Source organism: Poecilia mexicana, unplaced genomic scaffold, assembly GCF_051168715.1.
Source record: "Poecilia mexicana isolate PSO_F unplaced genomic scaffold, ASM5116871v1 scaffold_5, whole genome shotgun sequence".
Classification (NCBI taxonomy): domain Eukaryota; kingdom Metazoa; phylum Chordata; class Actinopteri; order Cyprinodontiformes; family Poeciliidae; genus Poecilia; species Poecilia mexicana.
The window spans coordinates 17833029-17845816 of record NW_028263374.1 but is presented as its reverse complement, the minus strand read 5'-3'; the positions used below and the strand labels follow the sequence as shown (position 1 = coordinate 17845816).

General features: G+C 38.0%; 1 protein-coding gene across 1 annotated transcript in view; it reads right to left on the bottom strand.

Annotated features, from left to right (window-relative positions):
• Positions 1 to 12519, bottom strand: part of gnai2b (guanine nucleotide binding protein (G protein), alpha inhibiting activity polypeptide 2b) — a 40946-nt gene extending 28427 nt beyond the window's left edge. The window contains exon 1 of the mRNA XM_014984591.2: positions 11771 to 12519. Within this exon, the coding sequence (XP_014840077.1) occupies positions 11771 to 11888 (118 nt within the window). The 5' untranslated portion in view covers positions 11889 to 12519. The remainder of the gene's footprint in view (positions 1 to 11770) is intronic.
• Between the last annotated feature and the right edge of the window lie 269 nt (positions 12520 to 12788).

Below are 12788 nucleotides of genomic sequence, written 5' to 3'. Positions count from 1 at the left end.
TCCGGTGTTTGTGTTCAAAGACAAGTTCCCAAAGATTTTGCCTGATCCCTTCCAATGATCCAAAACTAGAAAAAAAAACAGTAAATATAAACTCCTGCAGAATGACAGAAAGAAAATGATTGTCATTTTTGTAGATAATTTCAAAACGAGACAAAAACAAACAAAACGTAGGTCAAAGGTTAAATCCAATCAGGTCTAATCTTAATAGCTGGAAAAAGTGGGCCAGGTTGGGAAAACTATAATGAGCTACAGCTAGAGGGCTGCTGACAAATGCAAAATGTCAATGTTAGAAATGCTGGAGCTTTCAGTCCTATAAATTAGGACTGAATCTAACTTATGATTAATATAAAATGTAAATAACCTTGAAGGACAGAACCTTGAGAAGCTGTGTGAGCATGTCTTGTCACGGAACCTCAGTTAATCCTTGCTGCTTTTCGCAGATGATGAGATACTTTTGGTTTCTTAAGGCTATGATCTTCAGCGCGCACTGAAGCATTAGGAAGCCGTGTGTGAGCAGCTGGCAGGAGAGTCATCTCCTCTAAGTTGGAGGCAGTATTGTTGATTTGAAAAGGGTGAAATGTTCCCTCTGGTTTGGATGATTTCCTGCATTTAGCTGAGGAGATTCTGCATTTCAGTGTCTTATTAATGAGTCATTGCACCAATGGCAGCAAGAAATGAACAGGAAGATGAGGGCTTTAAATCAAGTAGCATGTTTAAGGGATAATATAAAGCTACAATTTACTGCTCCATATACATTAAAAACTTATACATATGAGTAGATTATGACTAAACATTGAACAAGATCCACAAATACAAGCATGTGACTTTAGCTTCCTCTAATTAGTAGTTAAGATTTGACAACATGGGGGGACTCTGAGTGAAACCACTGATCCTTTCCATTCAAATAAATTTTAAATAAATCAGCTGTCACTTCTATGTGTGACTTCTGGCCTGGAAATGGCTCATAAGCTCCCCAGGAAGAGTAAGAGAGACGTCAGAGGTATATTAGTGTTTCCCCTCCTAGACTTCCCAATCAATTGTCCTAACAACAGATAAGGAAAAGAAAATAATGACCAGCTCAGTCACTTTTCTGATAACTATTAAAGTCCTCGTTTTCCAAGACGTTAATCTGGTTTATATCCCAATTCATCATAAAATACGTCTTCCTTTCTTTAAGTACCTTGCCACACCTGTTTGTCAGTATTCGCACAGTTTCTCAGCTGATGGTTATCCTTTGCAGACTTCCACATTATTCATGTACCTTCATCCAGATTTTGTAATCTTCTTTTCATTGTTAACCTGTCATTCACGAGAGGACCCAAATTTGGGTCCTCTCGTGACAGGGGTGTCAAACTCCAGTCCTCAAGGGCCGCTGTCCTGCAACTTTTAGATGTGCCTCTGCTGCACCACACCTGAAAAGAATAATCAGGTCATTAGCAAGGCTCAGGAGAACCGATCTACACAGGGAGGAGGTAATTAAGCCATTTCATTCCACTGTTTTTTACCTGTGGCACATCTAAACACTGAAGGACAGCGGCCCTTGAGGACTGGAGTTTGACACCCCTGTCATTGTGAATGACAACCTGTGAATGACAGGTTAATGTGCTTTATGTTTGTGTCTGTAGGTTTAAATTACACCGTCACTTCACCAAACTGTTGCTCCTCTTATTACACTCACCACCTTATTTAAAAAAAATAAAAATCATTCATCTTCCCATTTAATGTTGGAGCAACTACCTCAACAGCTTGTTTTCTATTCCATCCGTTAATTTTTTAAGGAAAATAATTACTTCATTAGAACCTAGAAGGCTTTATGGCCTGCATTGCAATAGCTTGTTGCCACTTGTTAGTGCTCTTATTATGAATGAGCGCTAGAAGCTGATAGCCATTTCCTGGAATGAGCTGCGAGTCAAATCAATGCCTGACCTTGAATATAGAGCCTGGAATTGATTGAGTCTGCAGCAGAGCTGCAGATCGTAAATGCTACTGAAAGCACCGAGTTCATACTGCTGCAAAGCAGACAGTTCCTCCGCGGTGGCAGGGCTGCATCGGCGTTCCTCTTGCCGGATCTTTAAAACCTGTGGCAGAGAGTGAGGCAGAGGAACGGGTCAACTGCTCCCTCAAAGTTGTTAGCAGGATGTAAGAGGACCCCTTGCATCTTTATTGTAGCCGTTCATACGCCTAGACAGTGCAGCAGAGCTTCCACATTAAAGTTCTGTAATTTGAAACTGCTCTTTGATGCATAAATCATCCCAGCTTTTCCCATCACAGCAAACTCAGGGTTTGGATTCCAGAAGCAGAACTTTTAAACAGCATTAAGCATTAGGTTCAATGCTAAATCCAGCATTTATTGCCGTTTCCTGGAATGTATTTTGGCTAAAATGTTGCATAAAATACATCATAAAATGCATCTTCCTTTCTTTAAGTTATATCCCTGTCAGGGCTTTTGATTCTGTTTATTTACAGCAAATAAAAGTGAAAACTTTCAGTGGATACAAACAAATCTATACACAAATTTGATTCAAATTTACATTTGGAAGAATAGCTTTTCTTTTAAAAATTGTATTTTATTTCTTCTACTTAGTTCTAAAGGTTTGGAAAAAATACCCGATTACAACAAAGGACAGATAATCAGTTAAATCTTGCACTTTGACCTTTCACTGCTACTGTATTAGATAAGATCTCTGTCTGTGGAGGTTCCATCATCTCTGTTTGGTCAGCGGTAGATTCCTTTGAGAACCAACCCCTTCACAAATTACCCTCATCAAATGTTCTACCTGCCACTGAAAGCAGTGAATCCAGTGGAAGATTCATGATGTAACCGACAGTCTATATAATAAAACAACACTTTATTACAATCTACCACTTCTGGGAGAAAAAGCGATTTTTATGGTTCCACATTAACGATCTCATCTGGAGCGTGTAAGAGTGTGTGACTGATCGATGGATGTAATATCCTGAACCGGTAATGTTTCCCTCTGCACCGACCTCTGAGGAACGATAATTAGGGAAGCAGTGACAGGTTGCTTCCCTGCAGTTGCTCTCCTGCAGTTTGCTCTTCTGTGCATGAGGTTCTCATTGTGCCAGTGAGCAAATTCAGGCAAATTCATCTAACAAAATGCAGATGAATGCTTTTGGAGAGGTTGATAAATGAAAGGTAAGGGGTAGATTTTATGTGGCCTGGCCTGCTGGCTTTAAAGTGTTCTTACATCTTTACTGCTAGCAGCAAGCTATTTATTTAGGGCTGAAAACAATCTCAAGAGATAATACAGTTTTGCAGTAGTAAAAGTCCTGTTAATATGCAGCACAGTAGGATTAAATGTTTAGTAGCAATTAAAAGTTTAGATTTTTAAAAGTTTAGATTTTTAATTTTTTATCATTGGTTTGCATTCAAAAAAATGTTAGGAATATCAAAGAATTTAAAATTTGTTTCATTTAGCTACAGACAAAGCGACAGTGACTGACAGCAGCTAAGAAAGGGTTACATTGCTGGGAACTTCATATTAAACTTTGTGGATAAACTATTAAATTAGATAGAACAGGATCTTATGATCTACGATTATCAACTGTTTGAAATTTTTTGGTAAATTTTGCAAATTACATCCAACTTGATCATTGCTTTTTTTGTCTTTTTTTTTTTCAAATGCAGAACATTTAATCCTACCGATGTGCGTATCGCTGTATAAATGTGTGAGCATTTGTGAGTGCGAATGGGTGAATGTGGCTCCAGTGTAAAGCGCTTTGAGTGGTCAAAATGACTGGAAAAGCGCTATATAAGTTCAGTCCAGTCCATTTAAGGGCCAACAGCAAAGTTAATGAGGTCACTTTCAAGATTTTAATTTACATTTACAAGCTGGCTATCAGTGTTTGCAGCTGCACTGTAGTGTTTTACAAACAATTCGACAATGTAATCTGATTGTTAAGACAATCAGATTTTTTTCTTTTTTTTTAAACAGAGAAAACATGTTAGGGGTGGCATGCATTTGAAAAAAAACAATTCTATGCTGCTACCACTTACTCTCTCCACCACTCATACTGTTTTTCACCATCACTCCCTCTGACTCTTTATCAAACTGACAAGGTTTCTGAGTGTTCGTGCAGAACCAATCAGGAAGTGAAGGTCATGCCAACTTACAGAACATCCAGCACCTCCTACATCAACAGGCTTCAGAGACTGATGATGTCCAGGTAATGTGATGGTGACTAACCAGCCTATTCCTACTTTCTGACATTGGGAAAATTATGTTTTATGCTGCACTTAGTGTATTAGGGATCTGTGTAAGATAAAAACGAAATCGTATCTGGAGCTAATAATAAGCGTGAATAAGAAATTAGTTGTTTTTTTTACATCAATTTGATATTTTTTCAGTACCACTCTGTAATTGCTTTTGCACAGATAGTGAGGGTCGCAGACCCATATTGCAATAATCAAATAAATTTTGAACCTTCTTGGCAAAAAACAAAGAAAAAAAAGAAAAGGGAGGGGGTGTAATTATTTCTGATGTCCATTCTGTCACAACTGCTTTGCAAGTAAGTTAATTACATTTTTCTCCCATGTAATTAATCTAATATGACTTCAAAGACTACAGAAATAACTTTGAACAGGGAGTTAGAAACCACAGCAGAAACTGCATGGCATAGATCTTACGTAAATTACTTAGAAATAGCTTAAACTTTAACGAATCAACTCCCTTGAATAAAAGTCACCGAGAAATATACCCACAAAGTGAGAAAGCTTTATGAAGGATTTATTTTTAAATACGTATCAATACGCACCAGAATACAGCACATACTGTTCTCTGTAGATTTATTGCTTTTATTGCAGTAGGCTTTCGATTTGACATCTGTGGACTAACGTTATTGGGACTCTGCTGTTAATGTGTGATGTTGTTATGTCTGCAGCACATTATTTCTCTGTTTTATCATGCTTGTGTTAGTAGATTTAATCTTTTTGTGCTCTGACAAATCTAGAGTAGATTAGTATGAGATTCCCATAGTGTGATAAAGTTGAGATAAAAATGGCAGTTTCATAATATTAAAATAATATGAACAAAAGCATGACATGATCTAATAGTTTTTATCTAAGGCTGAAAAGGAGCAACTATATAATCTGTTAGCAAAATAGATCAACATACTTAAAACCGACATTAGAATGATGTTACCTGTAGTTTTTATTTTATTTTGGCTATGATGCAAAGTACAAAGTTAAGCAAATGGCATTAATTGCAACTATCCCACATGTTCCCATCACACTTGAGCTTTTTCCAACCAGAAATATTTGCAAAACCCAATATTTGTCTTTCTAATCAGCAAGGGAATCGTACACCACTCTTACTTTCAACCAGCTGGCCAACAGTGTAAAGCAACATGTGGAGGAGGGAATGTACCGGTACTGGCACATTGCTATCGTCTCTGGTATCTCATTAAAAGGACATTAAACGGTAGGAAAGGTATGACAGCAACATTTAGAACTGTTGATGGTGTAGCTTTCTAAAACCTTGGAATACTTTCATGCCTATTACTGACACCTGAACCGTGTCTAAAAAGCCAGGTGGTGATCTCAAGCAGGATTACCAGATTCAAACGGATTAATCTGAGGTTGTTTGATGTCCTGTGAAACAAAACCCCCCAGAAACTCTTACATTCCCATAATCAAACTCATTATTCTCCTACAGACTACACTAGCAATGGATAAGGCAACATTTTTTCCTACCATCTAAATGTAAATATGTACGAAGTATAAAAAATATATTTAAAAGAACTGGAGGGAAGTCCAGTGTTTTTTGGTTTTTTCTTCTGGTCTTCTCTTCCAGATAAACACTTTCAAAGTGCTAATTCGATCAATGCAGTAAACTATCCACATTAATCATCTATCGAACTACAGACTTAACTCACAAACATTACATTAACTGCATTATATTATATTCTAGATTTCCTGCTGTAATGGTCATAAACATAACCATGAGCCAGATTAGGCAGATTCCTTCATGATTTATAAATTTATGAAATGAGGTTCTTAAATATGCCTGTGGGAATAAATCAGGTCTGAGTTTAATTGGCCAATCATACAACAACAATTACATTTTACAAGCACATCTGTGACTTATTTTACCAACTGTGGCAATGCAAAGACATGTTCCACAACTAACTAAATGCATAATGAGAGAAAGAAAAAAAAGTCTTTTGGAAGTGAGGATCAGGTTTTACCATAAAACAAACATCTTGAACACACAGGCCTAAATGTGAGTTAATTCTCACTTCCACAAATACAAAACCTGACACTCTCCCAGGGTGTGATAAACCTCCATCCTGCCTCAGGAAATATCCGGAGATCACTTCCCACTTCATCAGGGTGAGCAGACACACGGCTGAGCCACCTCAGCCATGATCTCATTCACAGACACAAAATAAGGCCCAACACATGCATGGAGCCTGAAACGTGAACCTGTTAGTGAGAACTCTCATTAGGTGGGGGGAAAAAAAGTGTTTTTGCAACAATTCTTCACAATTCAAAGTAAAACTTATTCCAAGGTCTGAAAGCTTTACCAGTTATTTCTTGCTAAGTCAGCCATATGCACGCATTTCCTGATGACTTATTGGTATTCACCAGAGACGTGACTAATGGTCAATAAGTATATTCTTTCAATAAGTAGGTAATTGTGAAGCTGTCATCTCAAGATGGGCGGTCTCATACTCTGAGCTCTCTTTCTCTGCTATGAGAGGTGAGTAACGTCTGTGAAGGACCATTATTATACTTTTGCCTCGTTGAGGAGGGAATTAAGAAGCTAGCTGCAGTGGATGGTGATTTAGGAGGTTTTAAGGGGATGAAGAAGAGTGAAAATATGTGACAAAGGAATAATAATTCACAGAACTCTGCCAACTGCAATACAATGCAACTTCTTGTTTTGTATTGTTTAGTTAGGAATAAAACAGTGGATTTCACTTGGTTGTGATCCGTTATAATTATCTGAAGAGAGCTACACTCTAAAAAGTGTTTTTGGCTGTAGTTCATCTTATGGACTTATTTACATTAATCTAACTTAATTCTTTTGCTTTTGCTATGACAACTTACTTTTTTGTGTTCATTTAACTCAAAACTTACAAATCTTTAACCTGAAGGAACTTTTCACTTTGACTTTACTTAAAACAATTGAGTTCAACGCCAGTTTTGTATCCTAAGTCTGACCAACTCAATTTATTATGATCATCCAACTCAATTCACTAAGTTCTTCCAACTCAATTTGCTAAGTTTTTATAACTTAATTCATAAGGGGGTTTAACATGACAAATTTAAGTCATTCTTACTCAAATCATTTATTTTGTTCTAATAAACATTTAAAATCTCTTTGATTTAATTCTACAGAAAGTCAACTCAAACTTTTAAGAAGTTCCAAACTAAATTTAAATAATCTTTTTACAGTGTCATCTAAATACACAAATCTTTTCCTTAAATGACCTTTTTCACTTTGACTTTACTTGAAATAATTCAGTTTGTGTCCCATGTTTGACACAATGACTCAAGCTTACAGGGACACATTCCCAGTAAGCGACTGTGGCTCTGTGGATAGAGCAGTCGCCTTGTAATCGGAAGGTTGACGGTTCGACTCCAGCTTCCTCCTGCCGTATGTTAATGTGTCCCCTGGGTACTTAATCTCAAGTTGCCAACCAATCTGAGCATTAAATAAATGTGTTAATATGTGCTTTCAGTGGTCAAAAGTGCTATTTAAGTTTATTTACCATTTTTGAAGTAAACTAAATGATTTGAGTAAGACTGACTTAACAAATTGAGTTGGGTGATTATAATATATTGAATTGGTTAAACTTAATAAATTTAGTTGGATAAACTTAATTGAATTGCTTGTTACCTACAGAAGCAATTCAATTAAGTTGGTTCAACTTTTTTCTTTTTAGAGTGTATGTCAGTCATAAAGTCTTTATTTCTTCTTGAAATAATAAATGATTGTACTTGTAGTACATACATCATTTAAGAAAAGGATATGAGAAGTCAATGCACCCGGCCAAAAAGCTGTCCTGCACATACCCATTAATATTGAGCAAAATGGGTTTGATATAATTCCTCTGGACACATAGTGAAATATTTACACAGTCAGCCAAAGCATCAGGCAGAGCATGCAGTCAGCTCTCTGTATGTTTGAGAGAGGCTTTGCAAACCAACATTGTTTCATTTCTTCTTTGTTTGAGCAAGTTGTTATTCAGTGAGGATATAGTTTTGTGCCAGTTTGTCAGGCAGCTTCTTACAGACTAAATGTTTCCCAAACTTTTTGGGATGCTGACATTAGAAGGGCTTAGTCAAAGCAGTGATTATGTTGAAGCTGTGAAATCATGTCACCGACACTCTGGAAAGCAAGTGAAACAGAACCAGGAAGAGATGGAGTTGCATTAAAACAACATTCATTAACACATTTACTAAAGTAAATACTGTTTCCTTATATAGAACAAGATAAAGCGTAGTCTAACAACAGTCTCACAGATGCAGATCTCATGTACCAACATGGAAATTCTGTTACATACAGGTTCCAAGTTTTGAAGGCTCTCTTGCATTAAGGTCTGTTTTTGTTATATTTTACTGTTGGGTGAGAATAAAATATACTTAATTTAGTTTGTGTGTGCTGTTACTGTCCTCAAAATGCCAAAAGTCAAAATCATCAAGTCAGAATTTTGAAATAAAATTGATATCAACCTATAAAAGCCTGATGAGTGTTAACTAATCCATTTTACACTTAAAAGTCCCAGTGATACAATTTAACTGAGAGAAACATCAAGCAATATACCTCTAGTTTCAGTTTTCTTTTTTTTTTTTTTAATATGAAAAGTGCTGCTGTAAGTGAGCCGTCACATTTACCGAGGTGTCACCTTTTTACTTTACCGTCACCCTTTCACAGCAGGAACCCTGGAATCTCACACATACACATCTAAGGATACATTTCCAAGTGTGTGTGCCAAGAATGATGGCGTATGAAATCAGACAAGGTGACAGCAGGTCTACAGCAAAGTGAGGAAAGGGCACAATCAGCCGTCAAGATGTAGCCATGTTTAGGCAGCAAGAGCTGCTTACTAATAGAGGAGACAATATCAGCTAAAAGAAATGTGATTTAACAGAGATGCATCAATCAATAAGGCTGAGATTAGAATTAATTAATTCTAATGGGACCATTGATTCGGACTCCATTGTCTCTTGTTGCTGAAGTCTGAAAGTCATCTTTGGATTGAATTTTATTCTTGAAGTATGAGCTACCAGTAAAGTATATATATATATATATATATATATATATATATATATATATATATATATATATATATATATATATATATATATTTAAAAAAAATTCCCTTCTCACCCTCCGCGGGTGGTCTCGTTTTTCATCCTCTGAGCTCGGGTCCTCTACCAGAGGCCTGGGAGCTTGAGGGGACTGTGATGTCTGATGTTGTTCCTGGGATCTGTTTGAGCCACTGCTAAATATATATATATATATATATATATATATATATATATATATATATATATATATATATATATATATATATATATATATATATATATATACACACATATAGATCCAGACAGACAAGATGGTAATGGCGAACCAACCGGACATTGTGGTGGTGGATAAAGAACAGAGGAAAGCCGTTGTGGTGGATGTAGCAATACCAAGTGACCACAACATCAGGAAAAAGGAGCATGAGAAACTGGAGAAATACCAGGGCCTCAGAGAGGAACTGGAGAAGGCCTGGAAGGTGAAGACCACAGTGGTGTCTGTGGTCATCGGGGCCCTCGGGGCAGTCACCTCCAAACTGGAGCAGTGGCTCAAACAGATCCCAGGAACAACATCAGACATCTCAGTCCAGAAATGTGCAGTTCTAGGCACAGCCAAGATACTCCGCAGAACCCTCAAGCTCCCAGGCCTCTGGTAGAGGAACTGAGCTCAGAGGATGAAAGAGACCACCCACGGAGGGTGAGAAGGGGATACATTTTTTATTTATATATACATCTGTAGAAAAAATTTAAAGTTCACTGCACTGAACCCCATTGAAAACCTCCTGGTTAATTATTCCACCAAATATTGGTTTCTGAACTCTTCCTGAGTTAAAACATTAGTATTGTTGTTTCTAAATGAATATGAACCTGTTTTCCTTCCATTATTGCATTATGGTTACTGAAGAACTCCACCAGTAGAAAATCTGCTGTTGCAGAGTAAGCAATGTGCTGCTAACCATCTTCTTCTGACATATTTTCAGGGGGACAAGGAGAAGATATTTTATATACGGTAATAAAAGTGCAGTTAGAGCAGAAATAATAACCAAAGACAAATCACCAGAGATCTGCAGAGGAGCAACAAAGAGCACACAGTAAGCAGCCAATAGAAAATTTAAATGGAATACTGAACAATATTTGCTTTTGTACTATAACATCTACTATGACACATGAAGACTTTTAAATAGAAACATTAGAGGGGAAGTATTATGTATCTTCCAGACAGATTGTGCTATAAAATAGAATCAATTATATTACATTCAGCTTTTTTATATATAAATATAAAAATGTTGCATATATCAAACATAACTTCATATTTTGAGGCCTTGAAATCGGGCCTCTGTTTCTTTAAGAAGGTCCTACTTTTTCCAACACTTTGGCTTCAGCACTTTATCACAAGAATGCTCCTCATTATGTCATTTACAACCAGTCTTAGTAGAGCTGGACTAAGAAGAGGTCTGTATGATAAGTTCAGAAGGAACGCAGTTCCACTTAAGTGTTTGCTAAGTGCTGCTGCCGCTAGTCTGAAGGAGCTGAGTGACGAAGGTTTCTGAGGAGGGGTGCAGCTCGGAGGAGCTTTACTTTGTGCGGGCACAGCGCCTAGGACCCCTGAATGTTGCCATCAAAAGCATCTCCAACTAACACACTTGTATCATTATTAGTAATAACATTTTTTTATTATAGAGGCAGCCATCTTTAGTTGTTAATGAAGCCATAACAACTAACCATCTAGATCAAGTCCCGTGTAAACATCTTGACACTTCAAATAAAAAACTATTTTTTCGCTCTCCTTTACACATAATGAAGAAACAACCTCTAACAACCTAGAATAATTTATTTTTTAAAATACATATCAGACACTTATTGATGGGAAGAAAAGACAGAGGAGGACAAGGGGGAACTGAGAATGTGGTGATGAGTGGGAGGATGTGTGTTGGCTGTTTGCCCAAGTGTGTTTGCACATACAGTATGAGAGGAAAAGGCCAAGGGAAGAATGAGGACTGTGCCGCTAAGCTGCAGGATACTTTTCATAAAAACAGACTGATTTTAGACAACACTTGGGACTGAATCTAGCAGTGTGTAAAAGTGACAGGTGTTTTTGTTATAGCGGAGCCGGTGGGTGGCTCTGTTAATGTTCAGCCCGGTTTCATTGGCTGTATTAAATTAGGCGTTCTAGGAAAAAAGCCAACTCAGAGCTCTGAGAAGCAAATCAGGACGGCTTGTTGACATGATGATGTCTGCCTTTATCTCCAGGAATCAGGACATTTGTGTTGGCTAATTAAAAACATCTTAAATACTGTTCAAGTGTGACTCTTGGGTGACTTCAACACTGCATCTGCTAATATAAAACGAAACCCAGAGAGAATTAACTCTGTATCTGCTTTTGTTTTAAATTAAAGTCTGACTAAACCTTTTGAGATTTGCTTTCCTTTGGGAATACACACGTCCTCCCGTTAAATATTATAAACCCAGGAGCAATCTCCTGAGGTAACCTACCTAACAAAAGCAATTTCACCTCTCTTGCTGCTTTCTCTCCATCTTCTCGGAGGTTTTTGTCAATCATCTTTGACCTCTCCGCCGCAGCCTTATCCTCAGCACTCACAGTGCAACCCATGGATCCGGAGGCAGGGACACACCGACCACTTGCGCAAAAAACCAAAATATATTTATATATAAAAAATAATCTTTGCTGATTTCAGGGAAATAGATTGGGCGGCTTGTAGGGAGAAAATACCCTACTCCTGATTATTGATATGAATATATTAAATCAATGTCCCTGCTCTTTTGCTCTCAACTGGAAGCTATTTGGTCCATGCCGAGAAGCTCCGACTCCATACATCCAAGCACGGGCTGGAGAAGCCTGCGCCCGTTCCCCTCGTTCGTCTCGTCAGCCTGGTTTGCTGCTGAACAGCGCGTCCCTGCGTGGTGCAGTCAATTAGTCTCGCGCGAAAATCCTCAGATATTGTCGCGCGAAAAGTTGTCAACCGGTTGTGTTGACGTCAGTTCAGCAACTTGTCGCGATAGTCCAATTAAAAGCAGGTGAGCTCTCCACGGACTGGTCCGAGCGAAACCAATTAGAGGGAAACGAGCCAGCGCGGAGAGATGTCAGGGGGAGTGCTGTCTGTGCGCGGTCTGCAGTGGGCGCTGTTCCGGCCTCATTCCTCTGCATTTCTGCTGACCACAGGTCGACAAAAACACAGCAGTAACGATAGCTGCTGTCATATAGAAACCGCTCAGTGACTGTTCAAACGGCAAAGGTGCCCGCGCGTCACTTGTTTATGAAATGCCTTTGCACGTAATTAGGCCGCAGGAATAACTAGTGCACAGCGCCATCGCGTGGCATTTAGCTGAACATAATCTCCGCCTAAGAGGGTAACTAGTATAGCTTTCTTGCTACACGAAAGGGAAGCATAGAGAATAAATAAAGTGTAAAGTGCATATGAGAATGAAGATATAATAATATAATAATAATAATAACTAGTAGTAAGTAGTATTTATTGCTGAGGGGTCTGCA